Raw genomic sequence first — 16,155 nt, forward strand, 5'->3', positions numbered from 1 at the left:
GTAGATGTCACATCATCCATGTGCAGTCTGGCATTGTCATGCTGAAGGAGAAGGCACTCCATATGTGGATAAACTTTCTGAATTCGAAACTCAATCACAGCTGTTTCTCATGCACCAAAATAGTTACATTACACATTTTATTTAAAAAGCTCTAAGAGTTTTCACATGAAAAATTTGAAAGCATTACTTTTCTGCACATGTAAGTAAATTATGTGTAGAAAGGATGAAAAATAAATATTACGCTATTCTTATGGGTGAAAAGCAAAAATGATGATGATCTGATTGACATTCTACATTACCTGAACTCCGTGGAAGGAATCTATGTAACCAGGTTTCCGACAACCATCAGACTCCAGGTAGCCCAAAACTTCATCGAAATTTCTTGCTTCCATGACCAGATCACTAACGCACAACATGAAGAGATTCTTGCCATCTGCATTCTTCATATTTCTGTATAAAATTCATCAGATTAAAATCTAAGGAATGACAAAGTTGGCTCAAGCATGTCAGGACTTCATGTATACAGTTATGTTCCATGTAGTGTTTACCTCAAAAAGTAGTAGTACTGGAGAGCCTCCAACGGATTTGTAGCTTCAAACTTTCGGACATAAAGCATTATTAGTCGCGCTAAATTTAACCTTCTTGCAGGTGGATCATCATCCGGTTCTACTGACACTATAAAAACAATTTTTTCAGTATGCAAGACAAGTTCAAGAACCAAATTCACAAATTCCTTAAACTAAACCAGGAACTCTTAAGAGGTCTAATTACACAACTACCAATGACACATTAAGTCTAATTAATTTAAACCTTCACATCACTGATTAGAGGCCTTTAAACTGCAGTCCTCAAGACATTTTTTTAAAAAATTTGACGGTGATTTGTATATTTTATTCACTTTTTGTAAATTTATTATATTACTACAGATCTAAGCCAAATAATGAGCTTCAACAATGTTATTTCAAATTCTTAATCTTCTACACTATTCAGTGCATAGTAAGCTGAATGTGCAACCCCCACCCCCCAAAGAAAACACTCATTATCACTGGCCACTGCAATGTAGTTAGTAAAAATTCTGATGGTGTGAAACTGCATCTTCCGAATGTCATCATTATTAATCCTGTCTGTTGTTGTCACTAAGCTCTAATTCTGTTCTAAGTGGTTGTTAAATTTTAGTGAGGCAAACTAAATACTGAAGCACATGGTTCATTTGTCAGCTAATTGCTATGCCTATTGAAATAATAATTGTCAAGCAACATTCTATGGCATTCCTTAGGGCTCTATAATAAACACGCCTCCATCTCACACGTCCCAACATATAAATACAAAAACTTTTTTTGTCATAGTACTGCACTTGTAAACCAACTGGTTGGTGCAATGCAAACACTATGAGTTTACTGTTTTATTCATGCAGCAATCATATTTATATTGTAGTACTTTGGAAGATATAAAACTCTGAAATGAACTAATCATTTGTAGTAGCCCCGCACATATTGAAGATGGTGTAAGATTGCCATGTTCTGTATGTCAGACACAAGCTCATCTTGAACATAGTGCATTTAGAAATATGAGATAAAAATCTGTACTAATATGCTTTTGGTTATCACAGACATGACAGATAGTTAAGTGCAACAGGCTATGGGAAACCTAGCCATTTCCAACAAAACCTAGCAATTTTAAACAATAATCAAAAAGAATGAACCCAATAGCCAGAAAATTAATGATCCTGTTGTCTATGAACCATCCCTTACAAAACTTGGAAGAACAAGAAATGCTCAATGCGTGTTATTCTTCCGACGTTTAAAATACATCCAAAGAAGTTGGATAAATCTTCAATGAAATATCACACATGTTGTGCCTTCCGCGTAATATCTAGGCAGTTCTGGGAGTATAAGATTATAAGGGGAGGAGGGGGAGGAGGGAGGGAGGAGGCAGAGGGGGGAGGGGGGGGGGGAGAGAGAGAGAGAGAGAGAGAGAGAGAGAGAGAGAGAGAGAGAGAGAGAGACTTCTTGGTTATGTGCACATACACTGCTCAATATATTTGCTTTATGATAATTAGTAAGCTCTTCACTATTAAACACAACTTATACCTTACTTTCTGTCATTGTCCACCTACCAGACAAACAATTGAAAATGTATATATAAGGAACTCACACAATGGTGTCTGTATACTTGGTGGAGCAGCAAGTATACTTTGTTCATTAAGAACAAGGGCGATGTGAACTGCATGCACCTTCAGCTTATCTGTTCGAGTAAGGAATTCAATAGCTGCCTCAAACTGTCCAGTAAGGAATAACATACTGAAGTAGAGCATTGGCTGTTCAGAGGCATTATAATGACTTTCACCTGAAATAACAGAAGTCTTTATTTACAGTTACATCACAAGTCTTGAAAGGTTCTAACTTAAACAAACATGCTGCTTCAATACGTTCACTGATACACAGAATACAAATCACAACAATATAAACTTCATATTAAGCTACAAAACCATGGAGAAGCGATATTTCAGTTCTATGGCGGCTAAAAATTCTTTCATATCACTACAGAGACCATGTATGTTTAAAATAAATGAGTAATACATACCAGACACAAGCAAACAGTGTTTACTGCTAAAATCGTGATTTTTATCTTTTACCTTATACCCTCCATCTACAAAAACCGTCTGGCTCTCCTGAGGAAGCAAATGCTTAGAGAATTTACAATGATTCAAATGTTGTAAATATTGGTAAAAATATTAGTAGTTGTAGGAAGAAGGGACGAAGAGGGACAAACAGAGAGGGGAGGGAACTTGTAAGATGAAAAGGTGAAAGGGAGTTAAAATTATTATTTGTAACCATAATTACAGTAAGCCTGCAACAAAAATACTGTCACTTTTGAGCTAGCATCAACACACGTAAGCTATGAGAAGTTGGTTTATAAATGAGTCAGTTACATCAATTCATGTGTCCTGAATTGAAGGGATTCTCTACAGATTTTTGTGTTAACCAGGTTTGAAATATATCATAACTAGATTTACTTATAAGCTTTAAATAAATAAACTATCATGACAAAATATTATACTGATAAATATAGAAATGTACCTTGTTCTTCCAAAATCAAAGATTGTAGTTCAGGATAAGAAAATTTTGTCCCATCTGCACTATTACATATCTGAGACAATTTCATCCATAAATAGTCATCTGCTGTTTTTATAACTTCTGAATGTTCCTCCGAAATATCACATGCTCCAAGTATTCCAAAAACGGCCCTGTAAGATTTTACATCATATTCAGAGCATTTCATCAATGAAAACAACAATTTTCACAGAAAACAAATGAAACATTCTGCAAGCACGTTTTCTGTGCGAAAAGTTGAGAGATATTAAGCTCTCTGAATTAAGAGTTCTACCCTCTGGAGTAATGCACAAAACTGATGAAACATTTTGCCTGTCTGCTCCAGCTGCATGTATAAAAACCTGACACACATATAAAAGACCGTGTATACTGCACTGAGAAGTTGGAGAAACCAAACATCGACCAAATGACATCCCGTACAGGCTTTACATTTTTGTTTAGCAAAGCGACTCTTACTGATTCTCTGGAGCACGTCGGTTCTATTTTACTGCAAGATATCACCAAACTTTTTCATGCATGTCTCGTCACAAGCTATTTCATGCAGAATGCAACTTTTATGAACAGCTGGAAGGTGTTACCATAGGTAGTCTACTTAGTGTAGTGATGGCCAACTTCTTCATAGAACGTTTTGAATTACAGGTGCTGGACTTGGTATCTTGTAAACTTACGGCATGGTACAGATACGACTATGATACCTTGACTGTGTGGAGCCATGGTGAGGAACAGCTCCGTTACTTCGTAAGACACCTGAACGCTCTCCATACAAACATAAAATTTATCATCGAGGTAGAAAAGGACCAATAGCTACCCTTTTTCGATATTCTGGTCACAAGGCCAGCGAAAACCTGGGACAGAACACGTATCAAAACCAATCACACACAGGCCACTAGCTTCACAAATGATCAAATCGCCACCCGAGCAAGAAAAAGAGAGCAAGATGAACATGTGAGGTGCAGCACCTCAGATATGAGATTCAACATCTGGAAAACATTCTGAGGAGAATGGGTACTCCACCAGTTACACAAAAAGTTTCACAGAATCGAACATTCAGCGAAGTGACACATCAGAAAAAGAAATGTCGGATATGGCCTTTCTGCCATATATTCCCAGAGTGATGAACAAACTCTGCCGTATATTGCGCAAACATGATGTAAAGACTATTTGTAAACCCAAGAAGACGATCAAAGAGTGTCCCAGATTGGCAAAGGAGAAAAGGGACCTACATGGGCCCGCTTGCAATGTTACGAATATATTGATTACCATGTACAGGTGGAAATGTCGATGCTGGAATGACTGGACGATCAAACAACACCAGGACCACCAAACATAAGCAGCATTACACGTTGCGGCAGCTAGAGGAATCTGCCATGGTGGAGTACATGCTGTGTGAAACCGACCACATAGTGAAATTTGCCAACATGGAAGATCTTGCTGTAGAGAAAAGCTTTTAAAGCCACTTGTTCAGGAAAGTGCCAGAAATACACAAACATGACAATAAGTTCAACGTGAAAGAAGGAAGCCTCAAGGTGAATGGATGCTGGATTCCCGTCTGCAGAGAAGGACCACTCAGGGCAGAACCACAGCGGAAATGACAAAGAAAACTCCTTTTACATTGGTGCACAAGGTACATATAATCTCAGCTGTGGGCTCAACTCCAGTGTATTACCAGCATGGAGGGTTAAGCTTTGAGTATGCCATGCTGGCGAAATGTCAGAAAAATTATCAAATATCAGTCAAACAACCTGAGACTGAAGCCAACAGGCTGTAACACCGGAAATGGATATCCTCCTATTTCCATCTAATGTACTATGAATTTTTTCCTTATTTTGTTACCTGAAGATACGACATTTCTGTGTCTTTGTATATTGTAATTGTTTTACTATTTGTATATATATGCATTTATGTCGATGTATAATTGGTTTGTTTGTGAATATTATTTGTATTAATACGCTGGGTCTGGCATAGGGAAAACTATGCTATCGAACGACTACATCGATAGGTCATGTGGAGAACCAAAGGGTTTAGGATCTTTGGTAGTGTTAACTCTGCCGCGTGGAGCGCGGGCAGAGCAGACAGAGAGAGTCTGACTGGAGTAGTGCGGTTGAGCAGGTGTGTTGTGTGACGCTCCCGCGAGACCATGTCGAGAAGAAGGCGCACCAACATCCAGCTTCTGCAACAGCGATGGCCGACAATGAGTGACTGTCGCCACCTCCTCGATCGACGACTTCAAACCTTCAATCAACCAACAAGGAAGACTAGTAGCACGTAAACTTTTAGAACTGTATGGCAGACCTCAGCTTTTCAAACTGTTAAATTTTTCTCACTAAATTACAGCAACGTAGCATGAACCTTTGTTGCTCATTGTCCCAATTGCATTACCAAGCAGGGTCCCTTCCCTTTCCGGAATGGACCCGAGTGTCATTGAAATTCAAACGCCAGCATTAAAGTAATATCATTCGATTTCACTGCTTTAATTTCAAAGTTCAGTTAAGGTATTCATAGCTGGCTACAATATTTAGATTACACAAGCACAAATTAAAAGTGCGACTTTTGTTACCGTATTTTAGCTTACCTGTGACTGCAGCTCAGCTTGGTACGTACTAAATTTTACTATTGTTCATTGTTCAGAATCATTTAATTCAAGTTCAAAGTTAAATCTCTTATTTCTAAATTGCGTAGATTCAAGTAGCTTTTGAAATGATTGTTGAGGTAGCCCAAGACTAACCGTATTTTACTGAATTTCGATGTGCTTCAGAAACAAAGCTCACTATTAATTTCAGTCACTAAATTAACTTTCAATTTTCCGGTTTAGTAATTCTTTTACTAAATTAAGTCAGAGTGTTGCGAAATTTATTACTTCTGACAAACTTTCAGTTTTCACACTACACGTGTCAACCTTCAGTTGCCACGCTTCTAGTGCTAATTATATGTGTAATAATCTTTCTTTTTCAGTTACTAAAGTAATTGTCCATAGGACTGGCGACTGTAATTTCCCCCAAATCTCAAATATCTAATTACCGCTAGTTAATTGTTAATGTAATGGCCGCACATTTACTTTTTTTATTAACTTTACCCCTTTTCAAAATTAATTTCCACCAGTTTCATTTGCGTTTTTCCTTTCATTTAGATGCAACCCTTTCCCCCCTCTTTACCGACAGATTAACTTCGGTGACGATTGCTTTTCCCAAATTTCCATTAGGTACACGCGGTTTAATTTTTCACTGTCATTAAGGTCGATAAGTGAGGAGGAGGTTACAAGGCAATTGGCTGCAAGAAGAGAAAATAGTAAGAAAAACTGGAAATATGAAGTCTTTACCTCTGGTTCATACAAAGTAGCAGCTGTAACAAAAGTTGGTGATGAGTCCAACCACCAACATTCAACAGGAAAGAAGCAAGAAGCAACATTATATTTCAGCATTCTGTCAAGATAGACAATTTCAGTGACTAGTGAAGGCTGCACAACAAAACCATTCTGACTTTTGCAGGGATTTAGATAGTCCAAAGAGAAGCCAAAATCAATGGGAAATGCAAGATGTAACATAAATAACTATGTTGATAGACCTCAACTCACCAAATGAAATGGCCACGTGGCATTCTTGTTTGGGAGACTCCGTCTGGGGTTGTCTATTTGACACAACTTCAACAACTTGTGTGTCGATGAAGAATGAAGATGAGACTAAATGATTATGACAACACAAGCACCCAATCTCTGACCCATACAGGAATTGAATCTGTGATCTAGAGACCACAAAGCTAACCACTAAAAACAAGTCAGTGTAAGCTGATCCCCGACAGCTGCAGTGGGCTGGGTGCAGCAGCTTTGCATCTATATCTCAACCAATAACATAAAGTGATTTTGGGAACATCTCTATGGCAATGCCTCAGTGTTTTCACAGCTCTATAGATGGCTATCTTTTTCACCAGCAGCCATTCATACTTCGCAACTGAAAGCTGACAACAGCACTGCAACCAGTCAGGGATCATCGTTCATTGTCTCGACTATAGACAACAAGCTGAAAACAGCTCCCAAAATAGACAGACTGTAGAGACACACGAGAAAGTGTACTTCTGATGTGGCTAAGAGTGTGTCCATGTGTGTGGGGCATGAAAGCATGTGCTTTGAAGAAGAATACTGTCTTAAAGCTAAAGTTTAGTTAGTTGTCATCCTCCGACTGTTAGCTGCAGGTGGCAGGAAGTACATATTATACAGGGTGATTCAAAAAGAATACCACAACTTTAAAAATGTGTATTTAATGAAAGAAACATAATATAACCTTCTGTTATACATAATTACAAAGAGTATTTAAAAAGGTTTTTTTTCACTCAAAAACAAGTTCAGAGATGTTCAATATGGCCCCCTCCAGACACTCGAGCAATATCAACCCGATACTCCAACTCGTTCCACACTCTCTGTAGCATATCAGGGGTAACAGTTTGGATAGCTGCTGTTATTTCTCGTTTCAAATCATCAATGGTGGCTGGGAGAGGTGGCCGAAACACCATATCCTTAACATACCCCCATAAGAAAAAATCGCAGGGGGTAAAATCAGGGCTTCTTGGAGGCCGTCCAGAACTTTTCCCTTTGCACAAACACCCATTCTCTGTAAACTGTTTATACCAACGTTTAATACACCACCTATCAGGAGGTTTAACACCATACTTCGTTCGAAATGCACGCTGAACAACTGTCGTCGATTCACTTCTCCCGTACTCAATAACACAAAAAGCTTTCTGTTGAGCAGTCGCCATCTTAGCATCAACTGACGCTGACGCCTAGTCAACAGCGCCTCAAGCGAACAAATGTACAACTAAATGAAACTTTATAGGTCCCTTAATTCGCCGACAGATATTGCTTAGCTCTACCTTTTGTCGTTGCAGAGTTTTAAATTCCTAAAGTTGTGGTATTCTTTTTGAATCACCCTGTATAGTGTGTTCCAGGACGAATGGTCAATATTCAGGGATACAAGAGGAACACTCTTTTGAAACAAAAAACTTCAGGTGGACACATGCCCTATTCTGAATGTACATTTGTTTTTGGGCTAATGGTACACACACATATGTGTCTTACCTAAATCGCTGGATTGTTTCCCAATTAACAAGCAACTGAGATCACCAGACTTTACACCATTAGATTTTTGTTTATGAGACTGACGGAGGTGCACAAATTAAAGGTGAATATCCAAGATGAACTGCATGGTAGCATCATTGACATTGCTGCCCTTGCTATGTAATGTGCAGAGGCACTCAGAGAAGCAACACAACATGTTCTCCCATGAACACACCAAGGGCATTGAAGTCAATGGTAGGATATTCAAATGTTTATTGTGAACTTTGCTTCCCCCATGAACCATGGACCTTGCCGTTGGTGGGGAGGCTTGCGTGCCTCAGCGATACAGATGGCCGTACCGTAGGTGCAACCACAACGGAGGGGTATCTGTTGAGAGGCCAGACAAATGTGTGGTTCCTGAAGAGATGCAGCAGCCTTTTCAGTAGCTGCAGAGGCAACAGTCTCGATGATTTACTGATCTGGCCTTTTAACACTAACCAAATCGGCCTTGCTGTGCTGGTACTGCGAATGGCTGAAAGCAAGAGGAAACTACAGCCTTAATTTTTCCCGAGGGCATGAAGCTTTACTGTATGGTTAAATGATGATAGCGTTCTCCTGGGTAAAATATTCCAGAGGTAAAATAGTCCCCCATTCAGATCTCCGGGTGGGGACTACTCAAGAGGACGTCTTTATCAGGAGAAAGAAAACTGGCGTTCTACGGATCGGAGCGTGGAATGTCAGATCCCTTAATCGGGCAGATAGGTTAGAAAATTTAAAAAGGGAAATGGATAGGTTTAAGTTAGATATAGTGGGAATTAGTGAAGTTCGGTGGCAAGAGGAACAAGACTTTTAGTCAGGTGAATACCGGGTTATAAACACGAAATCAAATAGGGGTAATGCAGGAGTAGGTTTAATAATGAATTAAAAAAATAGGAGTGCAGGTAAGCTACTACAAACAGCATAGTGAACGCATTATTGTGGCCAAGATAAACACGAAGCCCACGCCTACTACAGTAGTACAAGTTTATATGCCAACTAGCTCTGCAGATGATGAAGAAATTGAAGAAATTAGTTAGGTAGTGAAGGGAAACAAAAATTTAATACTCATGGGTGACTGGTATTCGAGTGTAGGAAAAGGGAGAGAAGGAAACATAGTAGGTGAAAATGGATTGCAGTTAAGAAATGAAAGAGGAAGCCGCCTGGTAGAATTTTGCACAGAGCACAACATAATCATAACTAACACTTGGTTGAAGAATCATGAAAGAAGGCTGTATACATGGAAGAACCCTGGAGATACTAGAAGGTATCAGATAGATTATATAATGGTAAGACAGAGATTTAGGAACGAGGTTTTAAATTATAAGACATTTCCAGGGGCAGATGTGGACTCTGACCACAATCTATTGGTTATGAACTGTAGATTAAAACTGAAGAAACTGCAAAAAGGTGGGAATTTAAGGAGATGGGACCTGGATAAACTGACTAAAACAGAGGTTGTACAGAGTTTCAGGGAGAGCATTAAGGAACAATTGACAGGAATGGGGGAAAGAAATAACAGTAGAAGAAGAATGGGTAGATTTGAGGGAAGACATAGTGAAGGTAGCAGAGGATCAAGTAGGTAAAAAGACAAGGCCTAGTAGAAATCCTTGGGTAACAGAAGAAATATTGAATTTAATTGATGAAAGAAAATATAAAAATGCAGTAAATGAAGCAGGCAGAAAGGAATACAAACGTCTCAAAATGAGATCGACAGGAAGTGCAAAATGGCTAAGCAGGGATGGCTAGAGGACAAATGTAAGGATGTAGAGGCATACCTCACGAGTGGTAAGACAGATACTACCTACAGGAAAATTAATGAGACCTTTGGAGAAAAGAGAACCACTTGTATGAATATCAAGAGCTCAGATGGAAACCCAGATGTAAGCAAAGACGGGAAAGCAGAAAGGTGGAAGGAGTATATAGAGGGTCTATACAAGGGCGATGTACTTGAGGACAATATTATGGAAAGGGAAGAGGATGTAGATGAAGATGAAATGGGAGATATGATACTGTGTGAAGAGTTTGACAGAGCACTGAAAGACTTGATCGAAACAAGGCCCCGGGAGTAGACAACATTCCATTGGAACTACTGACGGTCTTGGGAGAGCCAGTCATGACAAACCTCTAACAGGCGAAATACCCTCAGACTTCAAGAAGAATATAATAATTCCAATCCAAAATAAAGCAGGTGTTGACAGATGTGAAAATTATCGAACTATCAGTTTAATAAGTCACAGATGCAAAATACTAACGCAAATTCTTTACAGACGAATGGAAAAACTGGTAGAAGCTGACCTGGGGGCAGATCAGTTTGGATTCGGTAGAAATATTGGAACACCTGAGGCAATACTGACCCTACGACTTATCTTAAAAGCTAGATTAAAGAAGGGCAAACCTAGTGTTTCTAGCATTTGTAGACTTAGAGAAAGCTTTTGACAATGTTGACTGGAATACTCTCTTTCAAATTCTGAAGGTGGCAGGGGTAAAATACAGGGAGCGAAAGGCTATTTACAATTTGTACAGAAACCAGATGGCAATTATGAGTCGAGGGACATGAAAGGGAAGCAGTGGTCGGGAAGGGAGTGAGACAGGGTTGTAGCCTACCCCCCGATGTTATTCAATCTGTATATTGAGCAAGCACTGAAGGAAACAAAAGAAGAATTCGGAGTAGGTATTAAAATCCATGGAGAAGAAATAAAAACTTTGAGGTTCGCCGATGACATTGTAATTCTGTCAGAGACAGCAAAGGACTTGGAAGAACAGCTGAACAGAATGGACAGTGTCTTGAAAGGAGGATATAAGATGAACATCAACAAAAGCAAATCGAAGATAATGGAATGTAGTCGAATTAAGTCGGGTGATGCTGAGGGAATTAGATTAGGAGTTTTGCTGTTTGCGGAGCAAAATAACTGATGATGGTCGAAGTAGAGAGGATATAAAATGTAGACTGACAATGGCACAGAAAGCGTTTCTGAAGAAGAGAAATTTGTTAACATCGAGTATAGATTTAAGTGTCAGGAAGTCGTTTCTGAAAGCATTTGTATGGAGTGTAGCCATGTATGGAAGTGAGACATGGACAATAAATAGTTTGGACAAGAAGAGAATAGAAGCTTTTGAAATGTCGTGCTATAGAAGAATGCTGAAGATTAGATGGGTAGATCACATAACTAATGAGGAAGTATTGAATAGAATTGGGGAGAAGAGAAGTTTGTGGCACAACTTGACAAGAAGAAGGGACCGGTTGATAAGACATGTTCCGAGGCATCAAGGGGTCACAAATATAGCATTGGAGGGCAGCATGGAAGGTAAAAATCGTAGAGGGAGTCCAAGAGATGGATACACTAAGCAGATTCAGAAGGATGTAGGTTGCAGTAAGTACTGGGAGATGAAGAATCTTGCACAGGATAGAGTAGCATGGAGAGCTGCATCGAACCAGTCTCAGGACTGAAGATCAGAACAACAACAACAACAACAACAACAACAACACTGTAAACTGTACAACTGCTGTCAATCGACATGTAAAATAATGCTTAGAGGTGAATGTGTTGAAAATAAATATTTTTCAATTGATACTTGTAAAATACATGTTGTAATGTTTACTAACTATTGTACATGTGCAGATGAGTAAACCTGACAATGTATTGAATAACACAGAAAATAAATAACAGTGTACATTAAATGTGTCCTATCACAAAACCATTCAGAATAGGGCATATGTCCGTACAAAGTTTTTTGCTTCAAATGATCAATCCTGTTATACCCTCGAATATAGACCATTCCTCCTGGGACACATTGTATATTATGAGAGGAAGATAAGTTAAATCAAACAAATAATATACACAAAAGAAAGTAGCAAGGACTGACGAAAGAGGTCAGAAACAAATTATGTGGAAGGAAAGAGAATGGTGAAATTGAAGGAATGCTCGGGAGCAGGAGCGAGAGAAAGTATCTGGACACCTGGCTGAAAATGGTTACAAGTTCATGGTGCCCTCCATCGGTAAGGCTGGAATTCAATATGGTGTTGGCCCACCCTTAGCCTTGATGACAGCTTTTACTCTCGCAGGCATATATTCAATCAGGTACTGGAAAGTTTCTTGGGGAATGGCAGCCCATTCTTCACGGTGTGCTGCACCGAGGAGAGATATCTATGTTGGTTGGTGGGACCTGGCACAAAGTTGGCGTTCCAAAACATTCCAAAGGTGTTCTGTAGGATTCAGGTAAGGACTCTGTGCAGGCCAGTCCATTACAGGGATGTTACTGTCGTGTAACCACTCTGCCACAGGCCGTGCATTATGAACAGGTGCTCGATTGTGTTAAAAGATGCAATGGCCATCCCCAAATTGCTCTTTAACAGTGGGAAGCAAGAAGGTGCTTAAAACATCAATCTGGCCTGTGCTGTGATAATACCACACAAAACAACAAGGGGTGCAAGATCCCCCTCAATGAAAAACACGACCACATCATAACACCATCACGTCTGAATTTTACTGTTGGCACTACACACACTGGCAGATGACATTCACGGGGCATTCGCCTTGCCCTGACATCAGATCGCCACATTGTGTACCGTGATTTGTCACTCCACACAACATTTTTCCACTGTTCAATTGTCCAATGTTTACACTCCTTACACCAAGTGAGGCATCGTTTGGCTTTTACCGGTGTGATGTGTGGCTTACGGGCAGCCGCTCGACCACGAAATCCAAGTTCTCACACCTCCTACCTAACTGTCATAGTACTTGCAGTGGATCCTGATGCAGTTTGGAATTCCTGTTTGATGGTCTGGACAGACGTCTGCCTACTACACATTACGACCCTCTTCAACTGTCGACGGTCTCTGTCAGTAAACAGACGAGATTGGTCTGTACACTTTTGTGTTGTACGTGTCCCTTCACGTTTCCACTTCACTATCACATCGGAAACAGAGGACCCTAAGGATGTTTCGGAGTGTGGAAGTCTCACATACAGACATATGACACAAGTGACACCTGACCACGTTCAAAGTCTGTGAGTTCCGCAGAGCACCCGATTCTGCTCTCTCACAATGTATCTAATGACTACTGAGGTTGCTGATATGGAGTACCTGGCAGTAAGTGGCAGCACAATGCACCTAATATGATAAACATGTGTTTTTCGGGGTGTCCAGATACATTTGATAACATAGAGAGAGAGAGAGAGAGAGAGAGAGAGAGAGAGAGAGAGAGAGAGAGAGAGAGAGTAGGTGTTCGATAGTTTGGGTATTAGGACTTGTTCTAAAATATCATGGCACAAATGTGGCTAAAATATTTTAATCTTTACATGTAGAAAGTAAAATCATTGTTAACCCTTAACTACTATGGTCATTCACAGGAACACAATTACTATGGAGAGGCCTCACAGACCGCATTTTTCTATTTTATATATCAAACCAGAATTTTGGTGAATATATATAGTTTCTTGACTTCCAGTCATTCATTACACTTCTTAGAGGTGGCTTTTCTAGAAATTTTATTTTTTTAAAACACTGCGGTATTTTAAACACTTCGACAATTAAAACAAAGCGAAAACTGGAGTATATTTTTATTTTATGAGTTACGAAAATAACAGCAAATAGTTAGCTCTTTACTCACACACAGATTTTCATCAGAGGCATTATATTACAAATTGGCAATATAACTAGGTGGAAAACAGTGCAAGAATGCTGGCACATGTAGCCTGACAGCCAATAGGATGGTACATGGAAGAGTCCATTTGGCTTTGCAGGGGTGTGAGAAATATCTCGACACAAAAATTAGTAGCAGTCTGAGAGACGGTCGATAGTAGTTAAGGGTTAAAGTTTAGTCCACTCTGAGTGTTCTTCATTTAAAAATAATCATGCAACAATGAAGCACTATAAATTCACAAGAATGCAAGATGTATGTGTATTGTTGGCAATTAAAGTGTAAAGTTATATCGAAGACAATCTGAAAGAAACATTTCCCTGCTAGCTAGAATTATTTCCTTTCACTTCAATAAAGCAACTTATCTGGTGCCCTGTCAGAGTCCAATGCCTGGATATGTTGGGGGCTGTATGAACAACAAGGGAAGGGGTATGACGACTCATGATGTTTCAACAGCCACTGACAGCTTTTCCTGATAATTAGAAGGCAGGGTCACAGTGTTCAGATCTCTCCAGACTACACCCCAGATCTATTCTAAAAGTTTATAGTTAAAAAGTGGTTTTTGGATTCAAGAAAGTATTCTTCTGTCTACAGAATATTCTTAATGACAATTCTGCAATGACTGGGTGGTATACAGTCTTGCTGAACATGAGTGTCCACAGCAGGAGGCTAAATCTGCCTGTGATAAAAGACAAAGATAGAACACTGGTCCTATTTTCTCTGTTATGAGGATACCACCAGTACTTAACTCTAAGAGGTGGATCTTGGCATCTTGTAACTATTGGTCAAAACATTTACAATTAACAATAGTATTACTAACTTTTAGAACAGTCCCATGTCAGGGAGGAAAATGAGATTGGTTGGAAAAGGTTAGAGAGGGGGAAAGGATGGAGTGAGGGGGGACAGGTCACTATTGGTCTGTACAGGAATATGTAGTCCTAGAACTGGGAGTACATTATAGTCTGTTTTCTTTTAAATGTTTCTATTGTTAGTACAAGGGTAATCCCAAAAGTACGGTCTCCTATTTTTTTATAAGTACAGAACTCTTTTTGTGTGGCAGTTGGTCACACTGTTATGAAGAGTGCTTCACGTGCTGTGTGTAAACATGCATACTCCAAGCTGAGGCACTCAGTCTTGGCTTGGCAGCCATTGAGAATGGGAGCTCCCGTTGGGTGTTACCACCAAGTGCAAATTGCGCACAGTTATTCAGTTTTTGAACGCAAAGGGCACTGCACCGATTGAAATCAATCACCAATTTACGGAAGTGTATGGTGAGTCGTGTATGAATGTCAAAAATGTTCTTAAGTGGTGTAGAGAGTTTCCAGCTGGTCGGACCAAAATTCACGACGAATAAAGGAGCGGGAGACCATCAATTGCTGAGGAGACAGTGTTGAAGGTTGAGCAAAGCATGCGTGAAGATTGCAGGATCTCCCTGGATGATCTCTGCAAGTTGGTTCCTGAGGTTTCCTGAAGCACCGCTCACAGAATTTTAACGGAAACATTGAACTACCGGAAGGTATGTGCAAGATGGGTGCCTCGCATGCTGACTGAGGACCACATGCGGCAACAAGTTGATGCTTCCAGCACATTTCTTCACTGCCTTGCAGCTGAACAGGACAACTTTCTGGACTTCATTGTCACGGATGACAAAACCTGGGCATACCACTTTACGCCCGAAAAGAGGTTCAGAACTTTCTGAACAGCATGGCGGCGAGCTGGTGTGACATGGGCATACAAAAACTGCAACATCGTCTACAAAAATGCATCGACAGAAATGGTGATTATGTCGAAAAATAGCTAAATGTTCAAGCTGTAAACTGATGTAAACCATTGTAGAAATAAACAGGTCTACGTACTTATAAAAAAATAGGAGACCTTACTTTTGGGATTACCCTTGTATTTTGAGTTGTATCTAATGAATATCAGTACTGGCAGTCTTCTTATCTCTCTGTAATTTTAGTTATTTTCTAAACCGAATTTTTGTTATACAAAAGCTTAAATATGGCTGGAATGTCTTGTAACCAAAAAACACTGGATTATAAGAGAACAGGGAGCAGATGTACAGAAGACTGCGGATGGTCACAGATTAATTCAACTTATGATGAGAGTGATGCACTAAGTTAAAAATTCTGTATTTGAGAAAATTCAAAGAAGCTAATTATTCTTAATTTATCACACAAAATTTTAAGAGAACAGAAAGAAAGTCCCACCCAAGGTATTGTGAAGTTATAACATTGGGAACAATAGGCAATAATTCTTTCCATTGTTCACAGTTGAATGCAGCAGGAATAGCCCCAAAACAGTGCAACTGTGACAA

At 39.6% G+C, this 16,155-nt stretch overlaps 1 protein-coding gene across 4 annotated transcripts in view; it reads right to left on the minus strand.

Annotated features, from left to right (window-relative positions):
• The window catches only part of LOC124777024 (nuclear pore complex protein Nup93-like), a 213,281-nt gene that overhangs the window by 79,345 nt on the left and 117,781 nt on the right, over positions 1-16,155 (minus strand). For all 4 annotated transcript variants that reach the window (XM_047252278.1, XM_047252279.1, XM_047252280.1 and 1 more), the window contains 4 exons: positions 3,081-3,247; positions 2,155-2,346; positions 549-675; positions 300-450 (listed from right to left, as the gene is read on the minus strand). In XM_047252278.1, the coding sequence (XP_047108234.1) occupies positions 300-450; positions 549-675; positions 2,155-2,346; positions 3,081-3,247 (637 nt within the window). The remainder of the gene's footprint in view (positions 1-299; positions 451-548; positions 676-2,154; positions 2,347-3,080; positions 3,248-16,155) is intronic.

This window comes from Schistocerca piceifrons, chromosome 2 (genome assembly GCF_021461385.2).
Source record: "Schistocerca piceifrons isolate TAMUIC-IGC-003096 chromosome 2, iqSchPice1.1, whole genome shotgun sequence".
Taxonomy (NCBI): domain Eukaryota; kingdom Metazoa; phylum Arthropoda; class Insecta; order Orthoptera; family Acrididae; genus Schistocerca; species Schistocerca piceifrons.